Source organism: Eutrigla gurnardus (genome assembly GCF_963514095.1).
Source record: "Eutrigla gurnardus genome assembly, chromosome: 16".
Classification (NCBI taxonomy): domain Eukaryota; kingdom Metazoa; phylum Chordata; class Actinopteri; order Perciformes; family Triglidae; genus Eutrigla; species Eutrigla gurnardus.
In genome coordinates this window covers 2,411,338-2,427,919 of record NC_139927.1, presented here as the reverse complement: position 1 = coordinate 2,427,919, position 16,582 = coordinate 2,411,338, and the positions used below count along the sequence as shown (strand labels likewise).

Below are 16,582 nucleotides of genomic sequence, written 5' to 3'. Positions count from 1 at the left end.
AATGCATAATATCAAATCAGCGTCATAAATGTTCTTTGAGGAAGGAAACGCATTCAACAGATTTGTATCAATATATTTTTCTGTTTTTTTATTTCCTTTTTTGAGTTTTTGTGAATTTAATCTGGTTGAAGTATGTTATTCGCTCTTTATTATTATCATATTTACACGTTTAGCAATGATCCCTCAAATGTGGTTGGGAAACATTTGTGACACAGATGTGTAACGGAGGCAGGATATTTTATATTTTAACCTATAAACTTTGGAAGAGGCTGAATGCTTTACTAACGTGAAATAAATCTGTTGGCTCCAGTTAAAAGCACCAAACTTTCCACGGAAAAATCTAACTATTTGAAAGCGGCCGCGTGTTTCAGAATAAATCCTGGACCTCAAGGTCCGGAGGGGATTGGGTTCGAACGTCCATCTGGACTCGAGGACTAACAAACTCAAGGATACGACTGCGTGCAGCAGGACGCGGTGATGACGCGGTGATGACGACGCGGTGACACGGATGTAAATGCATCATAACCGCCAGGCGATAATCCAGGTTTCATACTGGACCCTCCTGGCTGTTTGGATACAAACCGTTTATCCACAACATGAGAGGAAAAACACAACAACGTCCTGCAGACTCGGTCCCGGCCTCCACGCCTCCCCAGCAGAATGCTAGCATTGAGCCGATTGGCTGGCCTCCTTTCCTCCGGCGATCCAGATTTAGTGAGCGGCTTCTTTCCCTTTACACCCAAACCACAGGCTCCGACCGCATTTCAAACTGGAACCATTTAATGCCCGGCACCATCATTTGCATAATCCTATATTTACCGTCGTCCACAGAGGAGGGCCGGCAGGAGGAGAAGGACTTTTTGCAGAAGTAATTATTTACTTGTGTCAGCTCCTTTTTTACGGCTGTGATTTGGCGATGACTTTATACGTTCTCGCTGCTCGACGTGGAATTTTCCTCCCTGAAATTAATTTGGATCTCCCCTCGTAATTTTCATTAGAAGGCGTCGTGGGTGGCGTGGAGGCCGAGGCTTGTGCACACAGACCGGCGTGCCCGTACGAACCCCTGGGTGGGCAGGGAGGCCAAGCGGGATTGTGTTGCAGGCGTTCAGATGCATCTGTGGTTATTTCTCCTCGTTACGGGTTTTTTTCCTTTCTCATTTTTCCCTGCTTCACTCTATTAACACTCTCTCTTTCTTCACCTCCCTCGTCCTCCCTCCTTCCCTCCCTCCCTGGTTCTCCCTCCCTCCCTCGTTCTCCCTCCCTCGTTCAGCATCACAATGGAGAGCAGATGTGGCGAGGACGTTTTTTTTGCGTCTCCAATGTTGAAGCTCTCTTATTTACCAAACAGGTCCCTCTTGTTCGGCGATGACAGGTTTGAATTACAGAGTCTGGGTTTCTTCCAAGACTGCACCCCCTCTCTTCCTGTACAGTGGTGTGTGTGTGTGTGTGTGTGTGTGTGTGTGTGTGTGTCTGTGTGTGTGTGTCAGATGGTGAGATTAGAGGTAGGAAACAATATACCTGTCTCACTTGCGTAGCTGTGCCCTGGACCCAGACGGGAACAAAAAAAAGTCTCCCTTTTACTCCAGTCCTCCACCTCTGGGCTGCCCCGGACAGCCGGCCAATTTGATTGGCCGGTACCAGATGTATGGTCATCGGTGCAGACGCCGGTCGACTCCGTATGATTTTAATATGGTAAACACTTCTGGAAGGATGCTGAATTAACCCCATCATGATGGGGATCAGTAAAAAGTGCTGAGTCATGCTTTGTTAGGTCTGTCTGCAGACCACAAGATAACTACTGTTAAAACGCTGGTTTTCTGAATGGAGTCTGGTTGATGGTGCTAGGCTATGCTAACATTGTAGCTGCTCCATCAACACTCCAAATAAGGTCACACACACAAAGCCATAGATCCCTAATACCCTCCATAATGTGAGTCAGACGCGATGGTGTCACATATCAGTTTGATTTGCCTCAGACCTGAGATCTGCTGGATTAGCCGAGGGATTACATCTGTGATCACAGCATTACACACACACACACACACACACACACACACACACACACACACACACACACACACACACACACACACACACACACACACTCGTAACTTTAGCTCTTCGGGAAACTTTTTTCTGGGGGTTTTTTATGCTCCTGTTCTCAGCTTCACAAAAACATTAATCCATTTACACAGATTAGTCCACAACTCTCGTTTCCTAACGTTTCTATTTTGAGAGCGATCAAAAGCCTCGGGTCTTACCGGAGCATGAAATGAGCCGAGAAACAAACTCCAGCCGTTCCCCAAGTGCGGCTGCAAAACCAAAGGCCGTCTTTTTCCTCCCTGCAGCGAGTCTGCTGGAAGCATTAACCCGTCTGTCTGCGCTGTGAGATCACCTCTCAGCCATTTTACTATTTACTATGTAAGACGGGACGGACAGCGGCCTCGGGATGTCAGCTGTTCGCTCAGCTGGGTGTGTGCAGCAGGGTTCAAGGCTCCAGGTGAAAGCCTGTAAGCAGTGGGAACACAAACGTGCGTTGGATTTCAGTCCGTTTTTCACCCGAGCACGCACGTTACAAAGGGTCGGTGACGCTTTCTGTCCACAAACGACGAGACCAGAACAAAGCCCAGAGCAACCGTGTTAACCTGACATACTCAGACCATCACGCTGTGGCCTTTGTTTGGGGAGGGTGTGTGTGTGTGTGTGTGTGTGTGTGTCAGTAGAGAAACACCCAGGTTATGTGTAGCTCCGGGGCTAACCTGCTTCTACCTGCACCGATGACCCTGCAACCGCTACCGCTGACACTCAACCATCCAGGGGTCACGGCGAGTATTTACCCCCCCTCCCCTCCCCCCCTCCCCCGCTGCTCTCACAGCAGCTCCAGTTGTTTATGGCAACCACAACTTTGCTTTAGATTCATGCCGTGTCAGATAGCAAGAATTCCTGGCTCTCCCTCCCGCCGACGCCGTTCTCAGGAAAAGGTCAGCTTTTATTATCTATCCAGCGAGTTTCAATCTCGCAGGATTCTGGAGGTGCCAGGTGGTTTTGGTTGCCGTGACAACGTGGGGGAAAAAACTAAACATAATAAGTGCATAAAAAAAACTAAAAAACATGACGGCTCAAGTTAAACGCGATTGGAGCGGTTCATCGCACGTTTGTTTTGATCAGCTGGACAGGTGCAGGTGTGTAGAGGGACTAAGTCCCGCCCCTTTCAGCATGGGACCTTATGGTGCGGAAGTCGGAAGCCGGAGCTGGGAATGACGTCACGTTATCAGCGTTTCAGTTACAAAGTCGGAAAAAGTAGCCAACGGCCAAAAACGGAAAAGGAAACAAGATGGCTACATCTACAAAAGTTATTCTCGCGCTTGCCTTGTCTAGGGATGTCCCGATCCAGCTTTTTGCACTTCCGATCCGACACCGATATGCATTTTTTGCTAATATCGGCGGCCGATCCGATCCAAATATCGGATCGGGACATCCCTAGCCTTGTCCGAATATAAACACCTTCTGGACAAATATGCGGCCCTTCTGCAACCTGCAAACACGCTGGATTAAGAGATAACACAAAGTCTTTCTACGTATTTCATTGTTTACAAAAAGTATCGATCGCCCTTTGATCGGTCATCAGTAACGTTACTGTTTACAACCGGGGCAGCCATCTTTAAATGTCAAGTCGGGCTTGTGTGGATCGTCCGACCTCGGGGAACGCACCATTAGTGCAGAAATACGTGTTTAAACTTTCAGGCTAATTTGGAACGGAATAAGACCGTAGTGCAGGGATGACCACAGGAGGGCGCTCCTCCTGATCTCAGGACCGCTGAGGGACGCGGCGTTCTAACAGGAACCTCCTCCGTGTCCGTCTGAAGGCGGAGAGCGTTTGCCGTCGGACCAACAGGAGCAGCTCATCACCTGCTCCGACTCTGTGGGCTTACTTCCTGTCGTCCTGACTTCCTGTCCTCCTGTCTACAGGAAGCCGTGGTGGCGGCTCGCCGTTCCAACCTGAAGCTTTCAATCCAGCCTCGTCATGCTGGCGTGACCTTTGTATCCGTTACTGGTGACGAACCGTGACCGGCCCCCAGATATCCAGATATCACCCGTACGTATCGCTGACAGCCGTGACGGCTCCTGCTGCTGCATTCCAGGCCCGCCGCGCTCCCTCAACATGGACCTGACAGCCTTAAGGATAGACTTAACCTTAACTTAAACTAAAGCAGCAGCAAGCCACACACACTAAATGTGTTTCACACTATCAGACGGCATCAGACCGGGAATACCAGACCTCTAAAACAAACGGGGGTCTTACCTGATCCCGGGGGTCTGGCTGTGGAGGTGCTCCTGCCAGCGCTGGTGATGGTGCTGCTGGAGACAGAGCGGGGAGGACGGGTGAGGAGGGTGGGGGTGAGAGTACGTGCAGGCGGAGAGGCAGCAGGGGCAGGACGGCGTGGGCCCGGGTTGGGGCCCGGCGGCGGGCTCCGGACCCTGGAAGAGGGGGCAGTCCGGCTGTCCACAGTGGCAGCACAGCGTGGCGTGGAAGTGACAGTGCTGGCAGCAGAGCGGTGGCGGCTGGAGGGACGGGGAGGAGGACGGGGAGGAGAGGTGGCGTTTGGCCAGCCTCTGGGAGTCTGTGACGGCGGGGGAGGAGGAGGTGGGGGAGGACGGGGGGAGGTTCCTCAGGGAGCCGTTCTGTTGGACCACGCCCCCGTTGTGGGTCAGCCTGTTTGTCCTGTGGACCACGTGCGACTGGACTTTAGATGGCGTGTCCGTCACCGTGGCGTCTCCATCTGAGAGGCCGTCGCCGCCGGAGGCCGCCGCGATGACAGGGCCCTGGGCGTTCCCGTTGGTGCCAGGAGGATGGTGACCTCCGTTGCTGAGGGCCGGAGGGTCGCCGCAAGCATCGCTCAGGGCCATGGTCGTCTCCCAGCAGGCCGGAGGACGGCGTCACGCCTCTGAGGGGCGAGAGAAGCCGTTAAATATAAACCGTTAAATATAAACCGTTAAATATAACATTCAGGTGAGCAGCGGTGCTTTAAACTGCTCACTTTGATTCCACACAGATAAAGAACAAAACAGGGTTCCTACACCTTCTCCAAAGCTCAAAAGTGTTTTCAAGGATTTCCAGCACCCTGAAGAAAGCCTGGATGAAGATGTAGGAGCAGATATCATGCGACGGGTCAGGGAAATGTTTAAAGCTGATGAAAACAAAAAGGAAACCAAGCAATGCTTTTACTGATTGACTGATATCACAGCTGAACTCTAACGTCTTCTCGACAGTGACATCACAGAGGTTTCAGATCACCGTGATTTACGACTGCGACCCGGTGGAACTCTGACTGCATCGGAGTGTGAGACAGAAAACAACAGACGGTTTGCGTTACGCTTCAGTTTCAGCCCCGATGTGTGCTCCGGCTTCAGTTACAAAACACTCAGAGGAGGCTGTGATGGGACATGTGACCGGGCTACTAGAACAGGGGGGGGGGGGTCTCAAAGACGCCTTCAAATGCAGCTCAGACATACGACCAACTGATGGATTCTTTACAGCCCAACGTATCCCAAGATTCATAGCATGCCTCAGTCCGACATACACCATGAAGCATGTCCTCCATAATACAAAATAACACAATAATCTACTGCTGGAAAACTGACCACGTCACACCTTCTGACTTATGTTTCTAAAACACGTCCTGGGTTCGGACCAGGACAACAGACCACCACAGACCTTCAGGTCCTGGTCTGCCTACTGTTCCCGGGTCAGAAGGAAGGCTGGAGAAGCAGCTGAGCCCGACTTCTCCTCTGTATTTCTGTTCACTTTAATTCAACCGTTTCACTGGATTCTTCTATGGTTACGTGAAACACTTTGAATCACCGTCGGGTTTGAACGGCCTTCACAACACCGTAACACACAGGTTTTCATTTCAACCGTGACTCCAGGAAAAGAAGTAGCGGCGAGGGAACCCCAGATGAAGTCATTAGTCGGCTCCCACAGCTGTCAGCAGCCTGTCACGACTTCCAGAGGACGAAACCGGCCGGACGAAGCGGCTTGATGCTTCAGTCAGAACGGCGGGCAGCTAGAGAGCACCGTGCAGGGCGACGCCACCGGCTTTCTGCCGGCTGTGTGTGCATGGCGTAGCGGCGGCGAGCGTCGACAGGCAGGTGAGACATGGAGGGCTGGCGACACAAGCTGTGACTTCAAAATAAAAGCACAGCTGGACCCGAGCTGCTCCACGAACCGCTGCGACCGGCGCTCAGCCGCCGTTCTCGGTCAACGAGATGCCAGAATAACTTAATTAAAGCACACTGGCCTTGCAGCGGTGCATCCTGGGAGCAATCAGCTGGGACCCCGAACAGGAAGAAGGCTGATAGGTCAGAGGATAAAGGAGCAAATGCATTAGGTTTCCCTCCTACTATGTCAGCTTCTGATTGGTCCAAGGAGCCGGTCATCTGGTTTACTGAACTCAGGGCTCCTCCACCTTCTCCAAAGGCACATTCAAGCACTTTCCAAGCATTTCAAGGTGCATTTCCATGCTTTTCCAGCCCCTTCCAGCTGTGGTAAACTCCATATTTGTACCAATCCAATGGTCAGTATTCAGTCTACTTATTATGTCACTTGTTCATCACATTAAATGAGATGTTATTGTCCTCTAAACAACCAACATGATGTTTGGAGACAGCTTTTTACAGAAGGACCACAAATGAAAGGAAAACTAATTCCACTAACAGATCCACAGAAATATAATCACCAACTATTTTCATCATCTGTTCATCATCAAAAGTCATTTTTCATAAAGAAATGTCAGAAAATGCTGTTTTCAGTCCCTCAGATATGGAGATCTTCTTTCCTCTGTTCTATCATAGATGTCATCACATACAACACACATTTCAAGACCTTTATTCTACATCCAAACACTTTTCAATCCTTGAAAACACCACACTAACATTCAAGTGTTTTCCAGGATTTCCAGCACCATACCAACCCTGTGGACTTTAACTACAGACATTAAGCATCAGAAAGTGACTTTAAGAAGGAAACGATGATGTTAGTATTCATCCTCACACACCCAGCTCTGATTGGCTTTCATTCAAAGGGGAAGCACGTAATCAGGTGACCTTGAATCCTTGAACGCCGTCTAGACTTCCAAACGTGACGAAGTGTCATTTCCTCGCCGTTTTCACGGTGAAACCTGCCGCTTTAAGGCGGATTACTGGTGTCGGAGAGGAGAGCGAGTTATTCCACCTTTAAATAACCGAGACCCTTGTTTCTCCCAGAGGGCCGTGCGGTTTGGAAGAAGGCAGGTGATGACTTCTTCTACCGTCTTCTCATGTCAAGTTTATGATTATGGGCTTTATGAGACCTTGGGGCGACAGGCCTGCTGCATCCTTTAATTAAAGCTAATGGGCAGTAATCACCAGGAATCAGTCAAGAGACGCTTAATAACCACTCGCCTCTAATAAGAAGAAGAAGACGACGAAGGAGAAGATCAACGGCAGGCAGAGCTGTGCAGGCGGACTTCAGGACTCCAACATGTTTGTGGTTGTCGGGAGATTCTGGACACGTTGGAGTCCTCTGGTTACTTTTACAGTTAAACCCATTAGATCATTCCTTCTGTGTGATTCCACAGAATAACAGTTCAAAACTACATTATTTATTTATGATTATCTGATTTAAGAATATTTGATTGTTTTCCCACTCTGCAATAACATAATTGTTTCTTCACTACATGTTAAGTGATTCCAGGATGTTCTAAGTTGTATTTAATAATCGTGACATGAAATTTTCACACCGTTCGACTACATTTATCACACAGATGATCACATGCCTGTATGTATTTTTTTTTTTTTCTTTCAAAATTTCTTTCAAAAATTGCCCAAAAAACATGCAATAAAAAGTTTCCTAACTAAATGTTAAGTGATTCCAGGATGTTTTGATCCCCTTTTAAAGCGTTTTAAGCAGATTTTCGAGTTTTGTTGGTTTGCACATTTTTGGCAGGATAATCGTGACATTTTCATATCGCCTACATGACGAGTATGGAGACGTACATCAGCCCCGCAGGCGCTGTAACGGCGGACGTAGCGGTGCTGTAACGGCGGACGTAGCGGTGCTGTAACGGCGGACGCAGCGGCGCTGTAACGGCGGACGTAGCGGTGCTGTAACGGCGGACGTAGCGGCGCTGTAACGGCGCTGCAACGGCGGACGTAGCGGCGCTGTAACGGCGGACACGCGTGGACCCACAAACGCAGCTCCGGAGCGGCGCGTCTCTCCACTAGCGGCCCCACGTCCTGGAACTAGTCCCGGAGAGACGAACAAACAGGGCGGCGGGGGAACGCGTCCGAACACCAGCGTCCACAGTCCCCTACCGTGTTTCTGGGTCCCGGTGCTCCGAGCCTGGGGGATCCGCAGCCAGCGGCGCTTCGTAGCCGCAGAGAAAACAAAATAAAAGAATCCGTTCGGTTTGAGTTTTAAAAAATATCCAGAAAACGCCGCGAAGCAGCGGAACGCTACAGCCGAGGAGGAAGCCTCGAGTCCGGGGGAGAGCGGCTGTTCTCGGGGGAGTGCGTCCTGCCAGAATGACAAACAGCCACACACACAAGCCCGGCTCCCTGCTCCCTCTCCGGGGGAGGAGGGGAGGAGGCGGGGCTGCGCCGAGGAGCCGCGCTCATTGGACGGACAGCGCCGTCTCCGCGCCGTTAACCCGCTCGCTGCCGCCACGGCGGCGGCACGCGCCGGTGGACGTTACCGCTCACGCGCGTGACTTTTTTTTTTTTTTTTTTAAAGAGAACTTCAAAGTAGGTGCCGAAAGAAGCAGGATAAAGGAAATACTGGACTATTTACACAAAGAATAGAGCCGGAGCCACGCCCCTTTCCGGTGGCCCACCACGGGACTTTATTTTGAAAAATTATGAACGGAAGTTAACGGAGAGCGAAAATTAATTTGATGCTGTTTGAATTGTACCATTAATTTACTCATATGTTATTTGTCGATTCAACAGATTGTTTTACACGTCAAGAACGTCTCATTTAGTCGTTGAACTGTTGAAGTATAAAAATACACAGGAAGTAACTTTTAAACTAGTCATTTAGTTTAATAGAAGGTCATCAACAAGGGGAATACTGCACGTATTAAACAACATATATGTAAACATTCATAAGTGAACGAGCAATCATCACATTTCAACAAATACAAATGTCTAACAGGCTACGGTAACGTTATGTTATCCGAGGTCAAAGGTCAAACAACAACTTCTAACCTTTTATTTTTCACCAAGTTAGAGTCTTTTTGATGTTATCAATCCAATCAGTGCTGGATGAAACACTATGAGACACTCATCAACATATACTGAACAGACGACCGCATTCATTAAATTAATACATTAAAAAGGACCACATTTAGCTATCAGCACCCCTCCACACAGAGATAGTCAACAGCCTTTAATTATCTGACATCCTACCACATAAATCCTTAATGAGGCCACACCCGCTCTCATCACAGAAGTGCACTTAAATTACAGTTTACTCTTCAGATGTTGGGCTGCTCTTCTTGGTTCAGTTTAATAGCTGCTTTAAAACCAGCTCCTCCACCAAGAACACGAGCTGTGAAACTCCCCGACGTTAGTGTTTCTGAATACATCCACAGAGGACAGAGCTCAAACTTTGGGAGTCAACTCAGCAATAGTTCAATCTACAGACGAAAAGGAGCACAGAAATAAAGTAATTGATCAAAAAAATATTAAGAATTTTCTGTATTTCCTTGTTAGATGCTTTTTTGACATCTAAATAACACCATACAGGGATGTGATCATTTATGAGAGAAAACATATTTTAGTGGAAAATCAATTAAATAATCTTCTTTCTTTAAATGATATATATATATATATATATATATAATTATTATTTGATAATATTTTATTAATATATAGGCTCTTCTAGAGATGTATTTCCCTCACAAACAACTGGTTCTTCTCAGCGGGGGGATCACAGGGAATGCTGGGAAGGCAGAGGCCGTACCTGGCTTTGATTTCAGCTGTCCACCAGGATTAGGACACAGTTCATACAGCAAGCTGGAATCATTTGCAGGAGTGAGGCTCGTTCACAGCCGGCCCCGGGCCGTCCAAGCCGGAGTCATTAGCACTTTAGTAGCTGCCTCGAATAATAATAATCAATAATAATAATCACAATAATATAATAATCAATAATAATAATAAAATAATAATAATAATATAATACTAATACTAATAATAATATTAACCCGGCACTAATGAGTTCACTGTCTTTTATCGGAGTACGTTTATTGCAGCTGCTCTGATTCTGACATCACGACTGACCCAAACACGCTTCGTAGCACGCCGCCGAGGCCGCCGCCGGCTTCCTGTCCGTGCCGCGGTGACGGAGCTGCCCTGTGAATTATGACCGCCGTCCGAGGGGCCGGTCAGCTTGGGACCCCCCCATGGACACACAGTGGACGTGTGGCGTTAAAATGCAGGAGAGGAGCTGTGGTTTTGGGGGGTTCGAGCCGCGGTCGGCCCCGCGTGGAGCCGGAGGAGGAACCACATCAAAGGCTGCACTGTACCAGGAAGGACGGGGGCCCGGGGGAAGCCGAGGCCCCCGGGATGATTGCACACAACTCATCAAAGTGACAGGTTTAGCGGACAACAAAAAGGAGGAGGGGAGTTAGAGAGGGAGGGATCCAGGAGGACAAGATGCTTCTAAACCATGTAAGGCAGAAACATAAGCTTTCTATTTAAAAAAAACGGACTACCGCTCTCTTTCATTGTGGACTCGTCAACTGAAGCAATGTGGCACACGGGGCAACCCGACAGCAAACTGTTGTTTCTCTCAAACCTCAAACAGCTGCAAGAAGAAAAAAGAGAAGAAAAGGGGTGGGAATCCTCCACAGAAAGGCTTCGTGGGCTAAAGTCTAAACATGATCCAACTCGCCGTGTGATTTGGAGGCACATTAACGTGATCTTATAGCCGAGCGCTCCATGCCGGAGCCAAAGGAGCCTCCACGTATCCTGCAGGTAATCCTAGAAGGCCTCAGAGCGCCGCGGCGGCTCAACATGCCAACGAGGAAGACGACGAGGGAGGACGATGAAAGAGTGCAGAAAAGGTGGAATCATGTGGATGAACAAAAAAGGCAAAAAGGTGCGACTACAATTAGCCGGCTGACGAAGAGACGGAGGAAACAGGCTTCTGGAGCTCCGAGAGGCGGAAACCAGGAAACTTTATCCCTTCGTCACCTTCGGTGGTGAGGACGGACGCTTCCCAGCCGATTAGCACTGAGCCCCCTGACGTCTACCCACAAGGTCTCAGTTACCCTGCATTCAAATCAACCACCGGGGAGCCCTCACGCCCTCACCAGGTTCATCATCTGGGCACCATGAATCTCTAGATCAATGCTACCAGTTTACCCACAGCCTCACTGGGAAACTCTCTGAGGATCTGACTTTACAACCGTTTCTCTTCAGGTTGTCTTTAGAATCTGCATTATAATCATAATTATTATGACCATGAGCCTAAAGACCAGACCCCAACATCAGGTCTTAGACCCAGCCAGCTGCAGGTATTTGGATCCAGACCAGAGTTTCAAAATGAGAAACAGAGGCCTGTTGTTTCACTGCTTCATCACGTTAAAATATGCAGACTTTTGGCACAAATCTAAGCCCCGCCTTCTAATCACGGCTGATTTCTCCCCTGAGGATTTCACATGGTGTTGCCCCCCCCCCCCCCCCCCCAAACTCACCCTCTTCCAATGATCTCAAGTGCCTGTGCTACTCCGTTTGAGAGGGCGAGGGGTGAGGAGGAGAGCCAGGAGGGGGTGAGAAGGGGAGCTGGGAGGGGTGAGGAGGAGAGCCAGGAGGAGGGGGTGAGGGAGCAAGGAGGGGGTGAGAAGGGGAGCCGGGAGGAGGGGGTGAGGAGGGGAGCCAGGAGGGTTGAGGATGAGAGCTGAGAGGGGTGAGGAGGAGAGCCAGGAGGAGGGGGTGAGGAGGGGAGCCAGGAGGGGGTGAGAAGGGGAGCCGGGAGGAGGGGGTGAGGAGGGGAGCCAGGAGGGGGTGAGAAGGGGAGCCAGGAGGAGGGGGTGAGGAGGGGAGCTGAGAGGGGTGAGGAGGAGAATGGTGGTATGTAAAGGCAGGGATGTTATCAGGAAGAGGAGGAGGCAGACCAGAGAAGGAGAAAGGAGGTCTCGAATGTACTTTGAACATTCGTGGTTTGATCTCAGGACACAATCAGGGGGAAAGTTAGGAGAGAGAGAGGGAGAGAGAGAGAGAGACAGAGAGAGAGAGGGAGAGAGAGGGGGAGAGAGGGAGAGAGAGAGAGAGGGGGAGAGAGAGAGAGAGAGAGAGAGAGAGAGAGAGAGAGAGAGACAAAGGGCGTCCAGCAGGAATGTGGAGTTCCTCTTTGAGGCTCGGCGTTTGCTCATGAGGACAAATGTAAACAAAGCCAGCATCATCCCCCGCCGCCGCTCAGCACACACGCTATGCTAACATGCTAACACCAGCAGCTTCCAGCTCATCCAATCAGACACCACTCTGCCCATATTAGTGCGCTCATTAAGAATAAACGTTTTAAATGAAGTTGTTCTGATGGCTGAGACATCAGCATCTAATCCAACACCATTCACAACCTCCTCTCTTCTGATTGGAGGAGGACTCCCCGTTTGTGGGTGGGACCAACCAGTCAAAACAACAAACAAATCACAGCATATCTTGGTTGGATGAGGTAGTGGGGTCGGTCCTGCCAGCCGGACCCTGCTGACCCGGTCTACAGCTGCAGGAGGACTTTACTATTCATGTGCATTATTATTATTATCATCATTATTATAGATTACATTTTTTGCTGGTACTCAGACACACAAAAAGTCCACATCTCCTCGTTCCTGCATTCTGCTTGTCTTCTTCAGGCAGGAAACCACAAACGCATCCATACAAGAGTAGACAAGTTGAGAGGACTTGAATGGAGAAGATTTCAGGGCAAACAAAGACGTGGAAGACGTCCGACCGGACGAAGATCGCGTCTGTGTGTCACATTTCTCCGAGGGTCTCCGACGCCGGGGACTGGACAGACGCAAGGGAGGAAAAATGTGAAAGCGAGATATTTTTGTGTGGTTGAAAATGTTGGAGGAGGTGTGAGATCACATCCTGCTGTCATAAATGCTGCTGGCAGTCAGGAAGATGGAGAGGAGCAGGAAGGAGCTGTGGGGAGAAGAAACTCCTCCAAATATAAAAACTCCTCTCTGGTTGTATAGAAGTCTATGAGAAAATGGTCCTACTTCTCTCTGCTGGCCACCAGGGGGCGACTCCTCTCTGGTTGTATAGAAGTCTATGAGAAAATGGTCCTACTTCTCTCTGCTGGCCACCAGGGGGCGACTCCTCTCTGGTTGTATAGAAGTCTATGAGAAAATGGTCCTACTTCTCTCTGCTGGCCACCAGGGGGCGACTCCTCTCTGGTTGTATAGAAGTCTATGAGAAAATGGTCCTACTTCTCTCTGCTGGCCACCAGGGGGCGACTCCTCTCTGGTTGTATAGAAGTCTATGAGAAAATGGTCCTACTTCTCTCTGCTGGCCACCAGGGGGCGACTCCTCTCTGGTTGTATAGAAGTCTATGAGAAAATGGTCCTACTTCTCTCTGCTGGCCACCAGGGGGCGACTCCTCTCTGGTTGTATAGAAGTCTATGAGAAAGTCAGCTACTAAGATGACTTTAGCACTTTGCTGTAACATTGATCTTGAATCATGAAGCTAACTTTGTTAGCATCTTCACACCAGAATCCACATGGATCCAGATCCAATAAGGGTGCTGCTGTGATCCACCCGTCGCTCCTCCACAGTCCAAATATGGTCACTTACTTCACTGGTTGCAAAAAATAAAGGAGATGGCAACCAAAATGCCGAACTGGAGGCTTCAAAGCTGAAGTCCTCAAACCGATGGGTGACGTCACCATGACGACGTCCACTTCCTGTATACGGTCCGTGGCGGCATTACATTCTGGGCTGAGATGCTGTAATTAAATCTCTCTAGATCAGCTATCTGGAGCCAGAAAGCCTTTTCAGGCGGGGTAATCCGGCTCTCCCTAAGCCAGACCTGTACCACAGACCTGTATCTGAACCCCCGGACCCCTGGAGGTGCCTCCCAGAGCCCACTTGTCCTCTTCAGTGAGACGACTCTGGATGAAGTCACTCCATTTGCTTTGGCAGCGACATCTTGGCAGTGCTGCATCTCGCCGAGGCCAATGTTCTCTCCCTGAGACGGACATGAAAACTGTCCTGGGAGCAGCTCGGAGCGTTATTTACATCTGTCCTCCACATCACACACATCACACACATCACACACATCACACACATCACATCCTCTATATCACGTTTAAACAGCCGGGGACACTCGGCAGCTCCTTGATGCTTCTACACTCTAACTCAGAGCTGGTAACATGCTGGAATTCATGCTAGCTACCTGTCAATCAGCACGTAAGCCCCGCCCCCTAAAGCATCCCCTGCTTCCTGGTCTGGTGGACTCTAAATTGACCTGTCAATCAGCAGGTAAGCCCCGCCCCCTAAAGCATCCCCTGCTTCCTGGTCTGGTGGACTCTAAATGGACCTGTCACTCAGCAGGTAAGCCCCGCCCACTAAAGCATCCCCTGCTTTCTGGTCTGGTGGACTCTAAATTGACCTGTCAATCAGCAGGTAAGCCCCGCCCCCTAAAGCATCCCCTGCTTCCTGGTCTGGTGGACTCTAAATGGACCTGTCACTCAGCAGGTAAGCCCCGCCCCCTAAAGCATCCCCTGCTTTCTGGTCTGGTGGACTCTAAATGGACCTGTCACTCAGCAGGTAAGCCCCGCCCCCTAAAGCATCCCCTGCTTTCTGGTCTGGTGGACTCTAAATGGACCATAATGTACTAAATGAACATCATGCTGGATTGAAGAAGACTTGATCTCGCCAATTTAACAGGATTTAAACAGATACCTCTCTCGTCGTTGACTGATGTACTTTTTACCGACTTTTTACTTATTTTTTCCAAAATAAGGTGCCATGGCGGTCCACAGGAAGGGGCGGGGCTTAGCCGCTCCATGAAGCTTGTTGAACCGACATTATCCAGTGGTCCAGAAATACTGAAGTCAAGAGGAAGTTAGGCAGAAAAGAAGCAAGTGACAGGCCCCTAGAGGCTGTATGCATGTAACGTAGGGTAGTGCGTGTGTGTGCATGTGTGTGTGTGTGTGCTCAGGGCGCTTGGAGCCCCTCCCATTCCCTGCGGAGAGGTGTGCGCCAACCAGACGGGAACCAGGGCCTCTGCAGCTGCTCTCCTCTCCACAAACACACCAACCCGACAGTCCAACGCACAACCACATTGTTCAGGGAGCCTCGTTTTCAGACCGCTAAGAGGGACCCGGGGGTCCGGACATGTCCCCGACCCACCTGGACCCCTTCAAGTCCTCTCCAATTAACAGGTTTTACCTAATTTGTGTTTATTGGGTAGCATTTCTGTCATACACGCCAGATATTACACACATTTTACCTCTGCTGCTCAATCTGGGCGCCTGCTTTTGTTTTAAAATGGGGGTCCAAGTATGAGGGATACTGAGAAAATATTGTAATTTAAAACAAATTTCCTGCAACGCTCCACTACCTCAACTTTGGAGGAAGTGAAGAAAACAGGCTGCGAGGAGAACGAAGTAGGCATCAGGAAGGTACCTGAGCGGCCAACGGAGCGCAGAAAAACCTGTTCAATGTCATCAGTCATGAATTTGTTTTTCACTTCACAACGAGGGATTTATTGAGGCAAAGTTCTGTCTCTCCGTCAGCGAGATAAACCACCGTCGGCCGAGCTGCAGGCTGCATTCATTAAGGATCCGACAGGGAAAACAATGGGTGATAAACTGCACACGAGTGCAACAGAAACCAACAAAGAAGAAAATTAACTAAAAGCCTGAACAACAACATGAAAGCTCTTCTCTTCTTCTCTCTTTGTTTCCCTGCTGAGAGATAATTAAGTGTCGGAGCGTTTAAACACACAATTTGATGATCAATAAGCCGTTTGATCCAATTACTGAGAAAACAAGCGTTGCCCCGGGGGGCAGTAAAACGCCACTTGTCTGATATGGCACGTGGGTGAAAAAAAAAAGCTAATTAAACAAATGTTGATAACAGAAGTAGCTTCCTTCTCATCTCAGCACATTTCTCAGTCAACGTTTCCAGCTGAAGCACAAGAGAGCGTTTCATCCTGGAAACCCCGGAGCATGCTGGGTAAAACTACTGGATTTACAGCAATGAAGCTGTTTCAAAGACACGGCGAGCTTCAGATCATCGTCGCTGGACGTAAAACACGAGTTCATGCTTCATCACACTGCTGAGGAAAGACACAGCCTTTCTATTACAGACACTGGGAGTCGGATTTTAAAGATTCAGATTAATGTGAGCAGGAGGCGAGAAAACCGACATATTGAACATGCATGAAGGATCGCTGTGCATTCAAATCCTCATCAACCAGCAAAGACAATTAGCAGTCTGGAGGCCAGTTCTCTGCAGACCGGACACAGAATTAAAGAATCCTCAACGTTTCTCACTCATCTTTTACATCTCACTGCAAAGCTAGTTTTTATG

General features: G+C 49.3%; 1 protein-coding gene across 1 annotated transcript in view; it reads right to left on the bottom strand.

Annotated features, from left to right (window-relative positions):
• disp1 (dispatched homolog 1) overlaps positions 1–16,582 on the bottom strand; it is a 55,149-nt gene that overhangs the window by 11,114 nt on the left and 27,453 nt on the right. Inside the window, 1 exon segment of the mRNA XM_084031298.1 lies at positions 4,304–4,946. Within this exon segment, the coding sequence (XP_083887424.1) occupies positions 4,304–4,908 (605 nt within the window). The 5' untranslated portion in view covers positions 4,909–4,946.